We start from the raw sequence: 12,908 nt of genomic DNA on the forward strand, positions 1-12,908 counted from the left end.
CAGCATTTAAATTATGAATAATATTAAGTAATACGTTCTGGAATTTTCCTCCTAAACTGGTTGGAAACCATTTTCAATAAAGTCCCAGAATTTAGGTTTGCATGTTTTTGAAAAGTTCGATGCCATTAAAGTTTATTAGCACATGATTATGAATCTATGGGTTTGAAAAGTTGTAAAATGAGCTATGAAGATTATGAAGTGTGAATGATTTTTAAAACATGCGTGGAAAATCGAATGATAGACTCCACCTTGGATAGAGATGTCACCAATACTGATGCAACGTTGCATCCCAAAATGTTGGCAATTCATTTCCTCCCACAGATTCTGTTTAATCCCTGAGTTCATCTGGCAGGTTGTTTGTTGTGTTAACCCAATTTGATTGCGAGAGGGTGGGGAGAATGGAGACTAAAATGAAAGAAATGACCCTGCAATTGTCGGAAGCTTGTGAACTATGGTGGAGAGGAATCATAGGCTGAAGGAAAAGTGACAATTCTGCTTAAGTGATAAAATGTGTGTTTGGTCATTGAGACTGGAAATTGCGGCGAATGAAATCTTTAGTTTGAGTTTAAGTGTGCTATTGGTCAATAACACAACAGGCAAAAGGAGTTTGGAGAACTCGAGTAAAGAAAAGCAGGAATTGGAGAAACATCTTGAAGAGGAAAGCATATGACGGTCAGAAGTGAACCCAAACAAATTTGCTTTTGTTCTTGGTGCATCTCTGTTAAGACAAAAGAATTAGTTTTGAACGGAATACACTTTTGACATATAGCACAAAGATGAGAATATCTGCAGGTGCTGGAAATCCAAGCAGCCCACTCACAATCCTGGAGGACCTCAGCAGGCGCACGCAGCACGTACGTAAATGAATAAACTGTCGAAGTTTCGGTCTGAGGCCTGAAACGTCGACTGTTAACCCTTTTTCATAGATGCTACCTGACTTGCTGAATTCCTCCAGCATTTTTTGTGTGACAGTTTGAGATGTAATTATGAAAGTTACATTGGAAAGCATAGCATATTAAAGCATATGTTGCTCTTTATCATAATTTCTTCCATTTGTCTTGTTTTTTTCAGGGCCTGAAAAGCCCACAAGAAAATGTGCCAGAGATCAAATCCCTTGTTGAAAGTTTTCGAATCCCCAGCAAGGTACTGTGCCAACGTTGTCATGTTGTCGACATGATGTGTGCAATATTTACCTGTGTCGAGTGTGATGATATTTGCATTGATGAAGCCCTTTTAAAAATCCTTCTCTCCTCCCTCCCCCCCCCCCATAAGTTGAATGGTTAAATTGATTTTTAAATTAGAAATAAAGCTGTTACAGGTGTCCCCTGCTTTACAAGTGTTCGCTTTACGCCACTTCGCTTTTACAAAAGACCTACATTAGTAACCTGGTTTTGCATTACAAAGAGGATTTTCACTTTTATGAAATTTTTTCCGGAGGTCTGGTGACGCCACCATCAAGAATGCCAGCTTAAGTCACTAGCTCCTCTGGAAAAACGCGTATTAACTATTAACCTGTCAAATATAATATTTTTCAAAAAATATTTGAACTGAAAAGGGAGGCAAGAATGGGGAGAAGAAATGGAAATAAAAAAAGTGACGCTGTGGAGCCTGCGTCAGAGAGGAGTGCAGCAAGCAGCTCTTCAACCCGACCGCGTGCTAGTGAGGCGGCCGCTGGGCCTTGTTCAGACAAAGCAGCGAATATCTTCGAAATCCTAAAAGAAATAATGGAGGTCCAGAAAGATATAAAGCAGCAGCTCTGTGATATTAAGGCAGAGCTCGCCAGCGTTAATCAAAAAAATAGCGGTGGCAGAGACTCGCATTGAGAAGGTGGAAGATCGTATTCAAAACGTGGAACGGATACTGAGCAAGACAATAAAAATAATACATCACCAAGAAGGTAAACTGCTTGACCTGGAGGGAAGATCACGGCGGAAAAATATCAGAATCTACAACGTTCCCGAAGGAGTGGAGGGCCCGTCTATGACGGAGTTTGTCAGAAAGTTACTGCGGGACGCGCTGGATCTTCCCCTGGCTATGGAGCTGGAAGTTGAAAGAGCGCACCACGCGTTAGTCCCAAAACCTACCCAGATAGAAAGCCACGCTCAATTATAATTAAATTCCTTCGGTACAGCACCAAGGCGGAGATTCTACGAAGGACCTGGGGTAAGATGAGAGTGTTTTTAGAGGATAAATTAATATATTTCGACCAAGGTTACCCCCCCCCCCCCGCGTTCCTCCAGAAACGCAAAGAATACTCCGAAGTAAAGCGAGTATTAAAGCAAAATAAGATTAGATTTCAAGCTCTGTACCCTGCTAAACTTCGAGTGTTTTATGACAATGGGACACAGTTCTACCAGACAGTGGAAGAGGCGACTACAGACATGAAGACCAGAGGGTTGTCCATCAGCATGACCAAACCGAAAGAAAGCCTGGTTGAGGAATTGTCCCGCTCGGCTTGGGAAATAGTGTGAGAAGCGAGAAGGCAGGAGGCGGGTGGAGGCCGAGAGAAACATATCAGGAAGAGACTGGGAGTTTCCCAAAGACAGTCCTCACCCCCTTCAGAAGAGCCATAAGGTTTGGCTAACTTTAAAAATGTTGAGAAGCTAAACAGAAGCAAAAGTACACGGTGATATACCTATCTCGAGAAAAACTTATTATAATGTGGATTTTATATTACGTAGTTGTTATTCTTTATTCGCTCACTTACTCCTTTTTCCCCAGCAAAATGAGAATATATATATATGTGTGTGTATATATATATATATATATATATATATATGTATGTGTGTAATGTCTGTGTATGTATATATATATACACGCATTTTCCATTACACAGGGAAATCTTTTCCATTACACAGAAAAAAAGTAAAATTCATTTCTTTTAATGTAAATGGGCTGTTAAATCCAATCAAATGTAAGAGAATTTTATCCAAAATGAAAAAAGAACAAGCCTATGTAGTATATTTACAGGAAACTCATTTAAGTGATAATGAGTATAAAAAACTAAAGAGAATGGGCTTCACTAATCTGTTTTTCTCCTCATATAAATCAGGACATAGGAGAGGAGTTGCTATTCTTATCTCGAGTAAGCTAAGTTTTGAAAAAATATTTGAAATGGGAGATAAAGAAGGCAGATATATTCTGGTAAGGGGGAATATAGACGACAATTCAGTTACTCTATTGAATATATACGCACCCCGGGGAAGTGATATTGGTTTCTTTCAGAAAATTATTGATGTTATGGTAACGGAAACAGAAGGTCTCTTGATATGTGGGGGAGACTTAAATTTACAATTACAACCAAACTTAGACTCTTCCAATAGCAAAACCTATGAAACAAAATCTTTACATAAGAAAGTTAATACACTTTTTGAGGATGTTGGTTTAATTGATATATGGAGGGACCTTTTCCCTGACAGAAGGGATTACACTCATTATTCTGCTCCACATACTGTATATTCAAGAATAGACTATTTCATAACATTTGGAAAAGACAAAGACAAAATAAACACCTGTGGAATTGGGACAATAGATGTAAGTGACCATGCACCTATATATCTATCTGTTGATTTTGACCTACAACAAAAGAATACTATTTGGAAACTAAATTCAAGTCTACTCAATGATCTGTACTTTAAGGAACAAATTAAAAAAGAAATTGGTCTCTACTTAGAATTTAATGATAATGGAGAGGTTTCACCTCCCATTTTATGGGATACTCTGAAGGTGGTCTTAAGAGGGAAAATTATAGCGATATCTTCATATAAGAAAAAAATAAGGAATAAAACATTAGAGGAATTACAAAATAGGCTGAAGGAACTAGAGAAAAAACACAAATTGAATTTGGCACAGGATACATTAGGGGAAATTAAAAGAATTAGGAATGAAATAAATAACTTGGCTATGTGAGAAATCAGGAAAAACTTAATGTTTCTGAAACAGAGACATTATGAAAGTGGATCGAAATCTTATGAAAACACTGGTGTGGAAACTGAAAAAAATGATAGCAGAAAATACAATTCATAGAATTAACGACCCAAGAATGAAAATGATAAAATATAAGCTAAGTGAAATTCAAGAAGCTTTTGAATGTTTTACAAAACGCTATATTCCAAAGTTCCAGGGGGGAAGCATAACCCAAATTGACTGCTTCTTGAATTCTCTAGAGTTACCCACTTTAAGCGAAGAACAAAATAGAAGGATGACTGCTGACATAACTGAAGTTGAATTAAAAGCTGCAATTAGTAGGCTTAAATTAAGCAAGTCAGCAGGATCAGATGGGTATACGGCAGAGTGGTACAAAGAATTTAAAAATGAGTTAATTCCTGTTTTGCTCCCCACACTGAACTGGGCTCTAAAAAAGGCACAAATGCCACCCAGTTGGAAGGAAACAATAATCTCGGCTATGCCGAAAGAAGGCAAGGATAAAATGGAATGCGGGTCATTTAGACCAATATCCGTTCTTAATGTAGATTATAGGTTATTTACCTCCATCATGGCCAAACGATTAGAAGAGTTTCTACCCATGCTGATACGTAATGATCAGGCAAGTTTTATATGACAACACCAGACTTAAGACAATATAAGAAGGACACTTCACATTATGGATCATATACAAAAAAATAAAATCGAAGCAATAGTGATAAGTGTGGACGCTGAAAAAGCATTTGATTTGGTTAATTGGAATTTTCTTTACAGAGTTTTACATAGATTTGGTTTCTGAGACACAATTATTAAAACTATACAGACACTATATGACAATCCTACTGCTAGGATTAAAATCAATGGATATTTATCAAATAGCCTTACCCTAGAAAGGGGCACGAGACCGGGTTGTGCATGGTCACCACTACTCTTCGCGTCTGGAACCATTAGCTTAATACATCAGACAAAATGAAGATATCAGGGGAATTACTATTAAGGGGACAGAGCATAAATTGGCTTGTTATGCGGATGACATTTTGATCTAACTCGGGCAACCAACGTACTCTTTACCTAAATTGATGCAATCCTTTGAACAATATGGTCAATTATCAGGATACAAGATCAACATAGATAAAACCCAATTACTTTCATATTACTCTAGCTCACCAAGAGAAATTGAAAGTCGATACCCCTGGGCATGGCACAGTCTTTCAAATATTTGGGCATCATAATGCCAAAAGATTTGGCAAAATTATCAGAATGTAATTATCAGCCTTTATATAAAAAAATTAAGGAAGATGTGGCAAGATGGAGCCTGATTCCTTTATTCAGTCTCAGTTCAAGGATTGAGTCTACTAAAATGCATATACTGCCCAGACTGTTATATCTCTTTCAGACCCAACCAATAGAGATTAATCAAAATCAATTCAATGAATGGAACAAGATGCTATCAAGGTGTATATGGCAGGGTAAAAGGCCTGGAGTTCGTCTTAAAACTTTGCAATTAGCAAAGGAAAAGGTGGGGATGGGGCTTGCCTTCTCTTAGAGATTATTATTTTGCAGCACAGTTGAGAGCTGTGATATGTTGGTGCAACCCATCATATGATGCTCAATGGAAAAACATTGAGGAGCGGGTACTTCCCATCCCCATACAAGCAATTTTGGCTGATAACAACCTGCAAAGGTACATAAATACTATTGATAACCCATAGGTGAAATTGACTCTTAAAATATGGAAAACTACTATAAAAGAATATAATCTAGAGACAGATATTGCAATTCTTAAATTGTGTGCATATGACTCTAATTTTACACCAAATAAATTGGATGCTAGATTTAAGGACTGGACAGCTAAAGGAATAACAGCTCTTTGCAACATAATGAAAGAAAGAACACTGTTCAGTTTTGAAATGCTTAAAGAGAAACACTTATTAGAAAAAGAAGATTTTTATCGGTATTTACAGATGCGACAATATGTTAATAAGACGCTTAAAAATGTAACCAAGGTAAATGCATGCTTGATAGAGCTCTTTAGAAAAGCATATAATTCAGATAATGGTAGTAGAATAATTTCAAGCATGTATAAGGGGTTGTCAAATCTTAAAACACATTCGACTTCATACATTAAAACAAAATGGGAGAAGGAAGGAGGGATAATTATATCTGAGGAAGAATGGACAACAATATGGAGATATCAATTGAAATGTACCAATTCACAGAAATGGAGGGAGTTTGGATGGAAAAGATATTTTATTACACCCTCTCAGAAATCCCATTATGATGGTAATCTCCCTGTTTGCTGGAGAAATTGTGGAAATCAAAATGCAGATCATTATCTATTTTTTTTGGGACTGCCCTGTTATCAAAAACTATTGGAGGGGGATACACAATGCCCTACAAGACATCTTTAAATGTGAAATACCCTTGGAGAGTAAGACCATATATTTTGGATATATACCTCAAGAATGGTTGAAAAGAGATAAATGTTTAATGAATATACTGTTGGTGGCTGGTAAAAAGACTCTTACTAGGAAATGGTTATCACTGGAGAGCCCAACTTTAAATACATGGATGGAAATTACAATGGACATCTACAAAATGGAGAAGATAACAGCATCTGTTAATCTTAAGCTGGAACAATTCATACTGGGAAAAATGGTTTAACTGCATAATGCCTCATAGGCCTGATTTTATTCTCACAAATCAATGAATCTGTTGTAAAAAAAAATCACTCCCTACTTATACATAGTTCTTTCCTTTTGCTTGTTTTTACTTTCCACTCTTTTCTATAAGTGTATACCCCAGATAAATACTTTGTGGAGATTTTGTGATATATATGATTATATGATATGTATGTACAATGTCTGAAATACATCTTATGGAAATGTTTGATGAACTTCAACAAAAAAAATTTTTTTTCTTCGCTTTACACCATTTCGGCTTAAGAAAGGTTTCATAGGAAACACTCTACCTTTGTAAAGGGGGGAGGGGGCACCTGTACCTTTAAAATACAATGTAGAATGTACAGTCATGTCCTGTATTGAGAAGTTATTCATTGTATGCAAATATAGGTCTGCAACTGATGTCTGTCAGCTGTTTTGAAAAGCCATGCAGTTGATATTCTCAAAAGATTTTGGGTGTAAACTGAAGGCTGAATTCTAGTATATGTAAAAGAAAATGAACACCATGTTCTGTGTAATCATGGGTTTGCTTTATATTTGAGAACAGCTTTTTCATATCTAAAGTTATTAAAAGTGAGATGAATTTTCACGGTGCTATATCTTTTTCATTTGATTAAGTATAAATTATTTCTGATGAGAATCCTCTAATCACTTGTTTTAAAAATATTATCAGTTGTATTTCATTAGAGATTTTTGTGGGTTCTTATTCTTTCTGCTCTTTGTTTAATATTTTACTGTGATATTAATTCTCACGTATAGCTAATTCTGTCAAAATGTCTGTTTCCATAATGTGAGTTGTATATTTTGTAATTAATGAATTGAAGAACATTGTATTGAATTGGTTAAATGCGATTTCATTTGAGAGCTGGAAACTGGAAACCATTTCAATGTTACTTTGGAAATTGACAAGCATGTTATTTTTAACCACCCTGCAGAAATCAATCAGTTCAATGCAATTCTAATTATCTTTCAACTATACATGAAGACATGAATCATGAATACATGATGTGCCCTAGCTTAGCATTCATGCAGATGTTTCTATAAGAATATAGCCAAGTGAGACAGCGTTCCTCCAGGGTCAATGTGCAGAACACAGTATCAACAGTCACACACAGCACAAAGCACACACACGTATAAGATAGAAAGGTACAAGCACTCAATAAAAGAGACCAAACTCAGGCCATCAAACATCGCTGAAATCTGCATACGACTGCAACAGGGCTTGTCTTCTGTCGAGCAAGCACTTGGGGGTGGGGTGTGGCAGCACCGGTTCCAGCTTGGACGGAGTGCCACACCGCTTGGATGTCTCTCCCTGGCAACTGTAAACAGGCAAAACTGGCCTAGTATATATGTATTTTGTCCAGACCCTTAGTCCATTGTTCTGCCAAGTGAACACTGGGGAGGGATGGGTGGATTAACAATACAAGCCTAGTTTCATCAATGGAGGCCATTGGAAATTGGCAAGCAATGCCTTGATTGACACGTGTAAGGACAATTTATTAAACAATTTAGCATGGAGTCTTTGGCAATTTTAGCTTGCAGTAACAAAATAAACTTATAGCTATTAAAAATACCTTTTTGGAAATCCTGTAGGATGAATAACTTTATTTTAAGTCTGAGACTCTCTTGTGATTGGCTGCTATTTTCTCATTGTTTTCATAAGGCAATTTTCTATAACATGAGGTCTCTTTGGAATGGAACTATTCCATTATAGCAGAACTACAATATCTGTATATCATTTTATTTCTGTTCATATTAAACCTTAACGTGTATCAATAGTTAGTAGAATGAATAAGGGTAGTGATATCCTTCAGGAGTCCCTCATGGAACACTTTAAAGGGAGTTATATGCTGGATTTTATTGTATCATTTGTAATTGTGTATTTTGTTCCTTTGGATATTTAAGTGTTTCATTATTTCTGATGCTTTTAGAGTATTTCTGATGCTCTGAGAGTGTAGTGTTGAATAATAAATTAAGCATTTGCTAACTGTCCCTTATTGTGATTTATTTTTAGATCTTAAATACATCTGAAAAAGAACCCTTGCTTAATTACAGTTTTACATCTTGACATATGAAATGCATGGTTTCCTTTTTTGAATTGCCTTCAATTATTTGCTATTTATAATAATGACATGGAGGAGGGAGCAGTATATAAAGAATCCAGATTTGCTAATGACATGACAAAAGATGACAGGGCAAGTAGTGTTGAGGATATTGCAATTCTGCAATAGAACAGGGATAAAGCAAGTGATTAGACTTGGAAAATGGAATTTTAAATTGGGAAAGTGTAAGGAGTTTGCACTTTAGAAAGAGAAATCAAAAAGCAGATTATGTAAATGGAAAGAGACTGCAAATGAGAACAACTGAAAGATCAAGGATAGGAAATCTCATTGGAGGCAGTCCAATTGACACTCACTAGTATTGTCTTTTCAATAGAGGTTAAATAGGTTGGGTTGGTATTTAGTTAGAAGAATGAATTCTTAATGAACTCAAAAGATCTTATTGGCACATCAAGGGTCCAATGGGGACACACTAGAGTGGATGTTGAGATGAATTTACAAGTGGAAAAATCTCAAATGAGGGGACATGGTAAGGTGAAAGACATTTTTCAGGGTGAGGGTGACAATTCTCTGGAATTCTGTACCCCAGAGATTATGGAGTCTAGTTTATGAGAAAAAAAATTAAGCTGGTGTTAATAAATACTTGTAAGGTTAGGGAGCTGAGGAATGTGATGAGGCCTGAGGTAGATCAGCTGTGATCATGTTGGATGGTGGTGCAGATTTGAGAGGCCTGGTGGCCTATTTCTGCTCATATTTTCTTGTTTTTTTTGTCAATTTCAAATACATGAATTTGTATTTTTATTGTAATGGTAGAAAAGTATATTTCAATAATTAATATTAATGTGCTGACTGGAAAAATAAGATAAAATAGTTACACAAGCACTTTTGGATTATTCATGGACCTCACAATTTTTATGGAAGGAACTTGGAGCCATAAAGCCAGTTCAGTTCTGGAGTCAGTATCAATGTATAATACAGTTTCACTCCATTTGCTGTTTGGGTATTGAGCAAAATAAGATGTGACCAGGTTTCATGAATGCTGTTCATCATTTACAACAGCATGAATACCACTTTGTAAATTGATTTGATTCAACCTGTCACTGAGCAATTACACTTTACAAATCTGCAATGTTAGAACTGGATGTTATCTTTAGTTCCTGTTTCATATTTGTTTACTAATTTTCATTAAATCTCAGCCCAGTTTTTGGAATTTCTTTTAATGCAGGCTGTTATTTCATGAATCTGTTAACATATCCTTTAAATTCTAGAGTGAGTCTTTTGCATGTTGCAAAGATACTAGGCCACTTATTACATTTAGTTAACAGGAGAAACATGTCAAGAAGTAAAACTCACAAGATATTGTTTGCTCTTAAAGTCCCCCTCACTAGATTTGCAAGAAAAAAAAAGTTGGTATCAATTGGAAAGTTACACACATTGCTTATTCACATTCTCCTAAAATAATTTGTTCAGTGTTAAAGCATGTTGTACTACTGAGTGTATTTGACAGGTATGTAAAGAAAAATTCTGTTCTAACCTAAAGCACCTAAAATAATCTGTGCAAAAAATTGTTGTCTCGGGTATATTTAGAATAAAGTGAAGTGATTTTCATGGCTGAAGACCTTTTGGATTTGTGATCTGAACAAAAAAATAATTGAGGTGGTAAAGGTTTAGCATTCTTTATCTAATGGGTGGAAACTCATCCAATTGTATTTTTTCAAAGGGAGTTGTGTATTTTGTAAAGAATAAAAAATAATCACATAGTTGTGCATAGCTGCTTCTTAAGCCCATCAACCCTACTGGGGCATAGGCTGCCAACAGTACCTCACCAGAGTCCTGGTTCTAGGCTTCTGCTGCTCTGTTTTTAGGGATGGGGTTGCTAGTCCCATGCCCAAACCTCTTCGTTTTGCAGCCATAATTGGGACCGTCCATACTGGAACTTGTACAAAGCTTGGGTTAATTAATTACATAGTTTGTCAAAAGATCCAAACACACCCAAAAAAAGAGAAATTTGGATAAGTACACGGACAGGAGGAGTTTGGAGTGCCATAGTTCAGGTGTGAGTCGATGGGACTAGGCAGAATAACAGTTTGACATGGACTAGATGGGCCAACAGGCCTGTTTCTGTGCTGTAGTGCTCTATGACTATGATTGCCTGAATAATCATCTGCTGTACAGTTCTACAATTCCTGAATTTTCAATTTTCATATTAACTTCATTTGACTTTAAAGAATCCCCTTGCTATGTTTCTCTGTTGGTTTTTCTCCATCACAACTTGAAACAATTACTATTGAATTTTATCACCCTTAGCTCGTTTATTTTCATCTGTATTTTCTATACTCTTTCAATCAAGTTCAACAAAAATTCTCTCTATGTAGAATTTTGTGTTCTTGTGTGTTGTGCATTGACTTTTGAAACAATTTATTTTCCTATTTCCTGATAACTGCATTTTGGAAAAAGCAGTGCAGCCATTGTTTTGATTCAGTGTGGGGAACAGGTAATGTGCTAGCGTGTTATAGAGTTTGGGTGACATTTTTAATCTATTAGCATATAGGAAAGCTGACAAGCCTACATTGAATATGTTTTTTTAAAAATAATATCTATGTAATTTCAGACTCTTCCATTTCTTATTTAATGACTAGCCCTGCTTGGCTTAGTTGATTGATTTTGGGATTGTTTCTAACAATGCAGAACTTGCAATCTGGGGCCATGTATTCTACCACTACTATAAAATTTGCTTTTGTGCTTGTGTTTTTAATACCTTACTAATTCACTTTCACATTTAGCACATTTATGTTTCCCTTTGCTGAGCTCAAACACTCTTATTCATCTATCTCATCTCCGTAATTCATAAGATATAGGAACAGAATTGGACCATGTAGCTTATTGAGTCTGTTCTGCTATACCATCATGGCTGATTTATTAACCCTCTCAACTGCGTTCTCCTGCCTTCTCCCTGTAGCCTTTGATGTCCCGATTAATCAAGAAGCTATCAACCTTCACCTTAAGTATACCCAGTGACTTGGCTTGCACAGTTACCTGTGGCAATAAATTCCACAGATTCATCACCCTCTGGCTTAAGAAACTTTTCCTTATCCCTGCTCTAAATGGATGCACCTCTATTGCAGGGGTCCCCAACCTTTATTAGGCCATGGACCAATACCATTAAGCAAGGGGTCCAGCGACCCTAAGTTGGGAACCTTTGCTTTATTCTGAGGCTGGGTCCTCTGGTTTGAGACTCCACCACTATAGGAAGCATCCTTGTCCTGTGATAGACTGGGCCATATCCATTACTTTTGTCGGATTTTCTATTCAAGGGTCTTGGTGTTTCCATACCAGGCTGTGATGCAGCCAATCAATATACTTTCTACTACACATCTTTAAAAGTTTGTCAGCATTTTAGATGTCATGCCAAATCTCCACAAAGTCCTATAGAAGTTGAGGTGTTGACATATAACTTCAAAAGAAGTGGACCCAACACCAACCCTTACAGTACACCACTAGTCAAAGGCAGCCAACCAGAAAAGGTCCCCTTTATTCCCATTCTTTGCCAGCTGCCTGTCAACCAACCTTCTCTGCATGCAGATATATTTTCTGTAAAACCATGGGGTCTTGTTAAACAGCCACATGTAGCATCTTGTCACAAGCCTTCTGAAAATCCAAATAAACAACAATCACTGACTCTCCGTTGTCTATATTGCCTGTTATTTCCAACATTTTTCTAGCCACTGAAGTGAGGTTAACTGGCCTATGATTTCCTTTCTTCTGTTTTGAAAGAGTGGAGTGACATTTGCAATTTGCAATTTTCAGTCCTCTGGAACCATTCCAAAATATAGTGATTCTTGAAAGATCATGATAATGCCCCCAAAATCTCTTCAACTACCTCTTTCAGAACCATGGGGTGTAGTCCATCTGGTCCAGGTAACTTAATCTACCTTCAGACATTTCAGCTTCCCAAGCATCATCGTAACAATAGCAACAACATTCACTTCTGCACACAAAATGCTGGAGGAACTCAGCAGTCCGGGCAGCATCTATGGAATGAGTGCAGTCGATGTTTTGGCCAAGGTCGCCTTCATATTGAAATATCCCATGGCATTGGAACATTGCCCTTTTTACATTTCTTTTCCATCTCCCATTTTAATTTGTGGCCCACATCTTGGCTATTGTTTGGAGGCTTGTATATAGCTCCCATCAGGGTCCTTTTACCCTTTCAGTTTCTCAACTTTATCAAGGATTCTACATC

General features: G+C 36.8%; 1 protein-coding gene across 2 annotated transcripts in view; it reads left to right on the forward strand.

Moving 5' to 3' along the window:
• Nucleotides 1-12,908, forward strand: part of vps50 (VPS50 EARP/GARPII complex subunit) — a 200,031-nt gene that overhangs the window by 20,538 nt on the left and 166,585 nt on the right. For both annotated transcript variants that reach the window (XM_059972546.1, XM_059972548.1), the window contains exon 2: nt 1,072-1,143. In XM_059972546.1, the coding sequence (XP_059828529.1) occupies nt 1,072-1,143 (72 nt within the window). The remainder of the gene's footprint in view (nt 1-1,071; nt 1,144-12,908) is intronic.

This window comes from Hypanus sabinus, chromosome 6, assembly GCF_030144855.1.
Source record: "Hypanus sabinus isolate sHypSab1 chromosome 6, sHypSab1.hap1, whole genome shotgun sequence".
Lineage (NCBI taxonomy): Eukaryota > Metazoa > Chordata > Chondrichthyes > Myliobatiformes > Dasyatidae > Hypanus > Hypanus sabinus.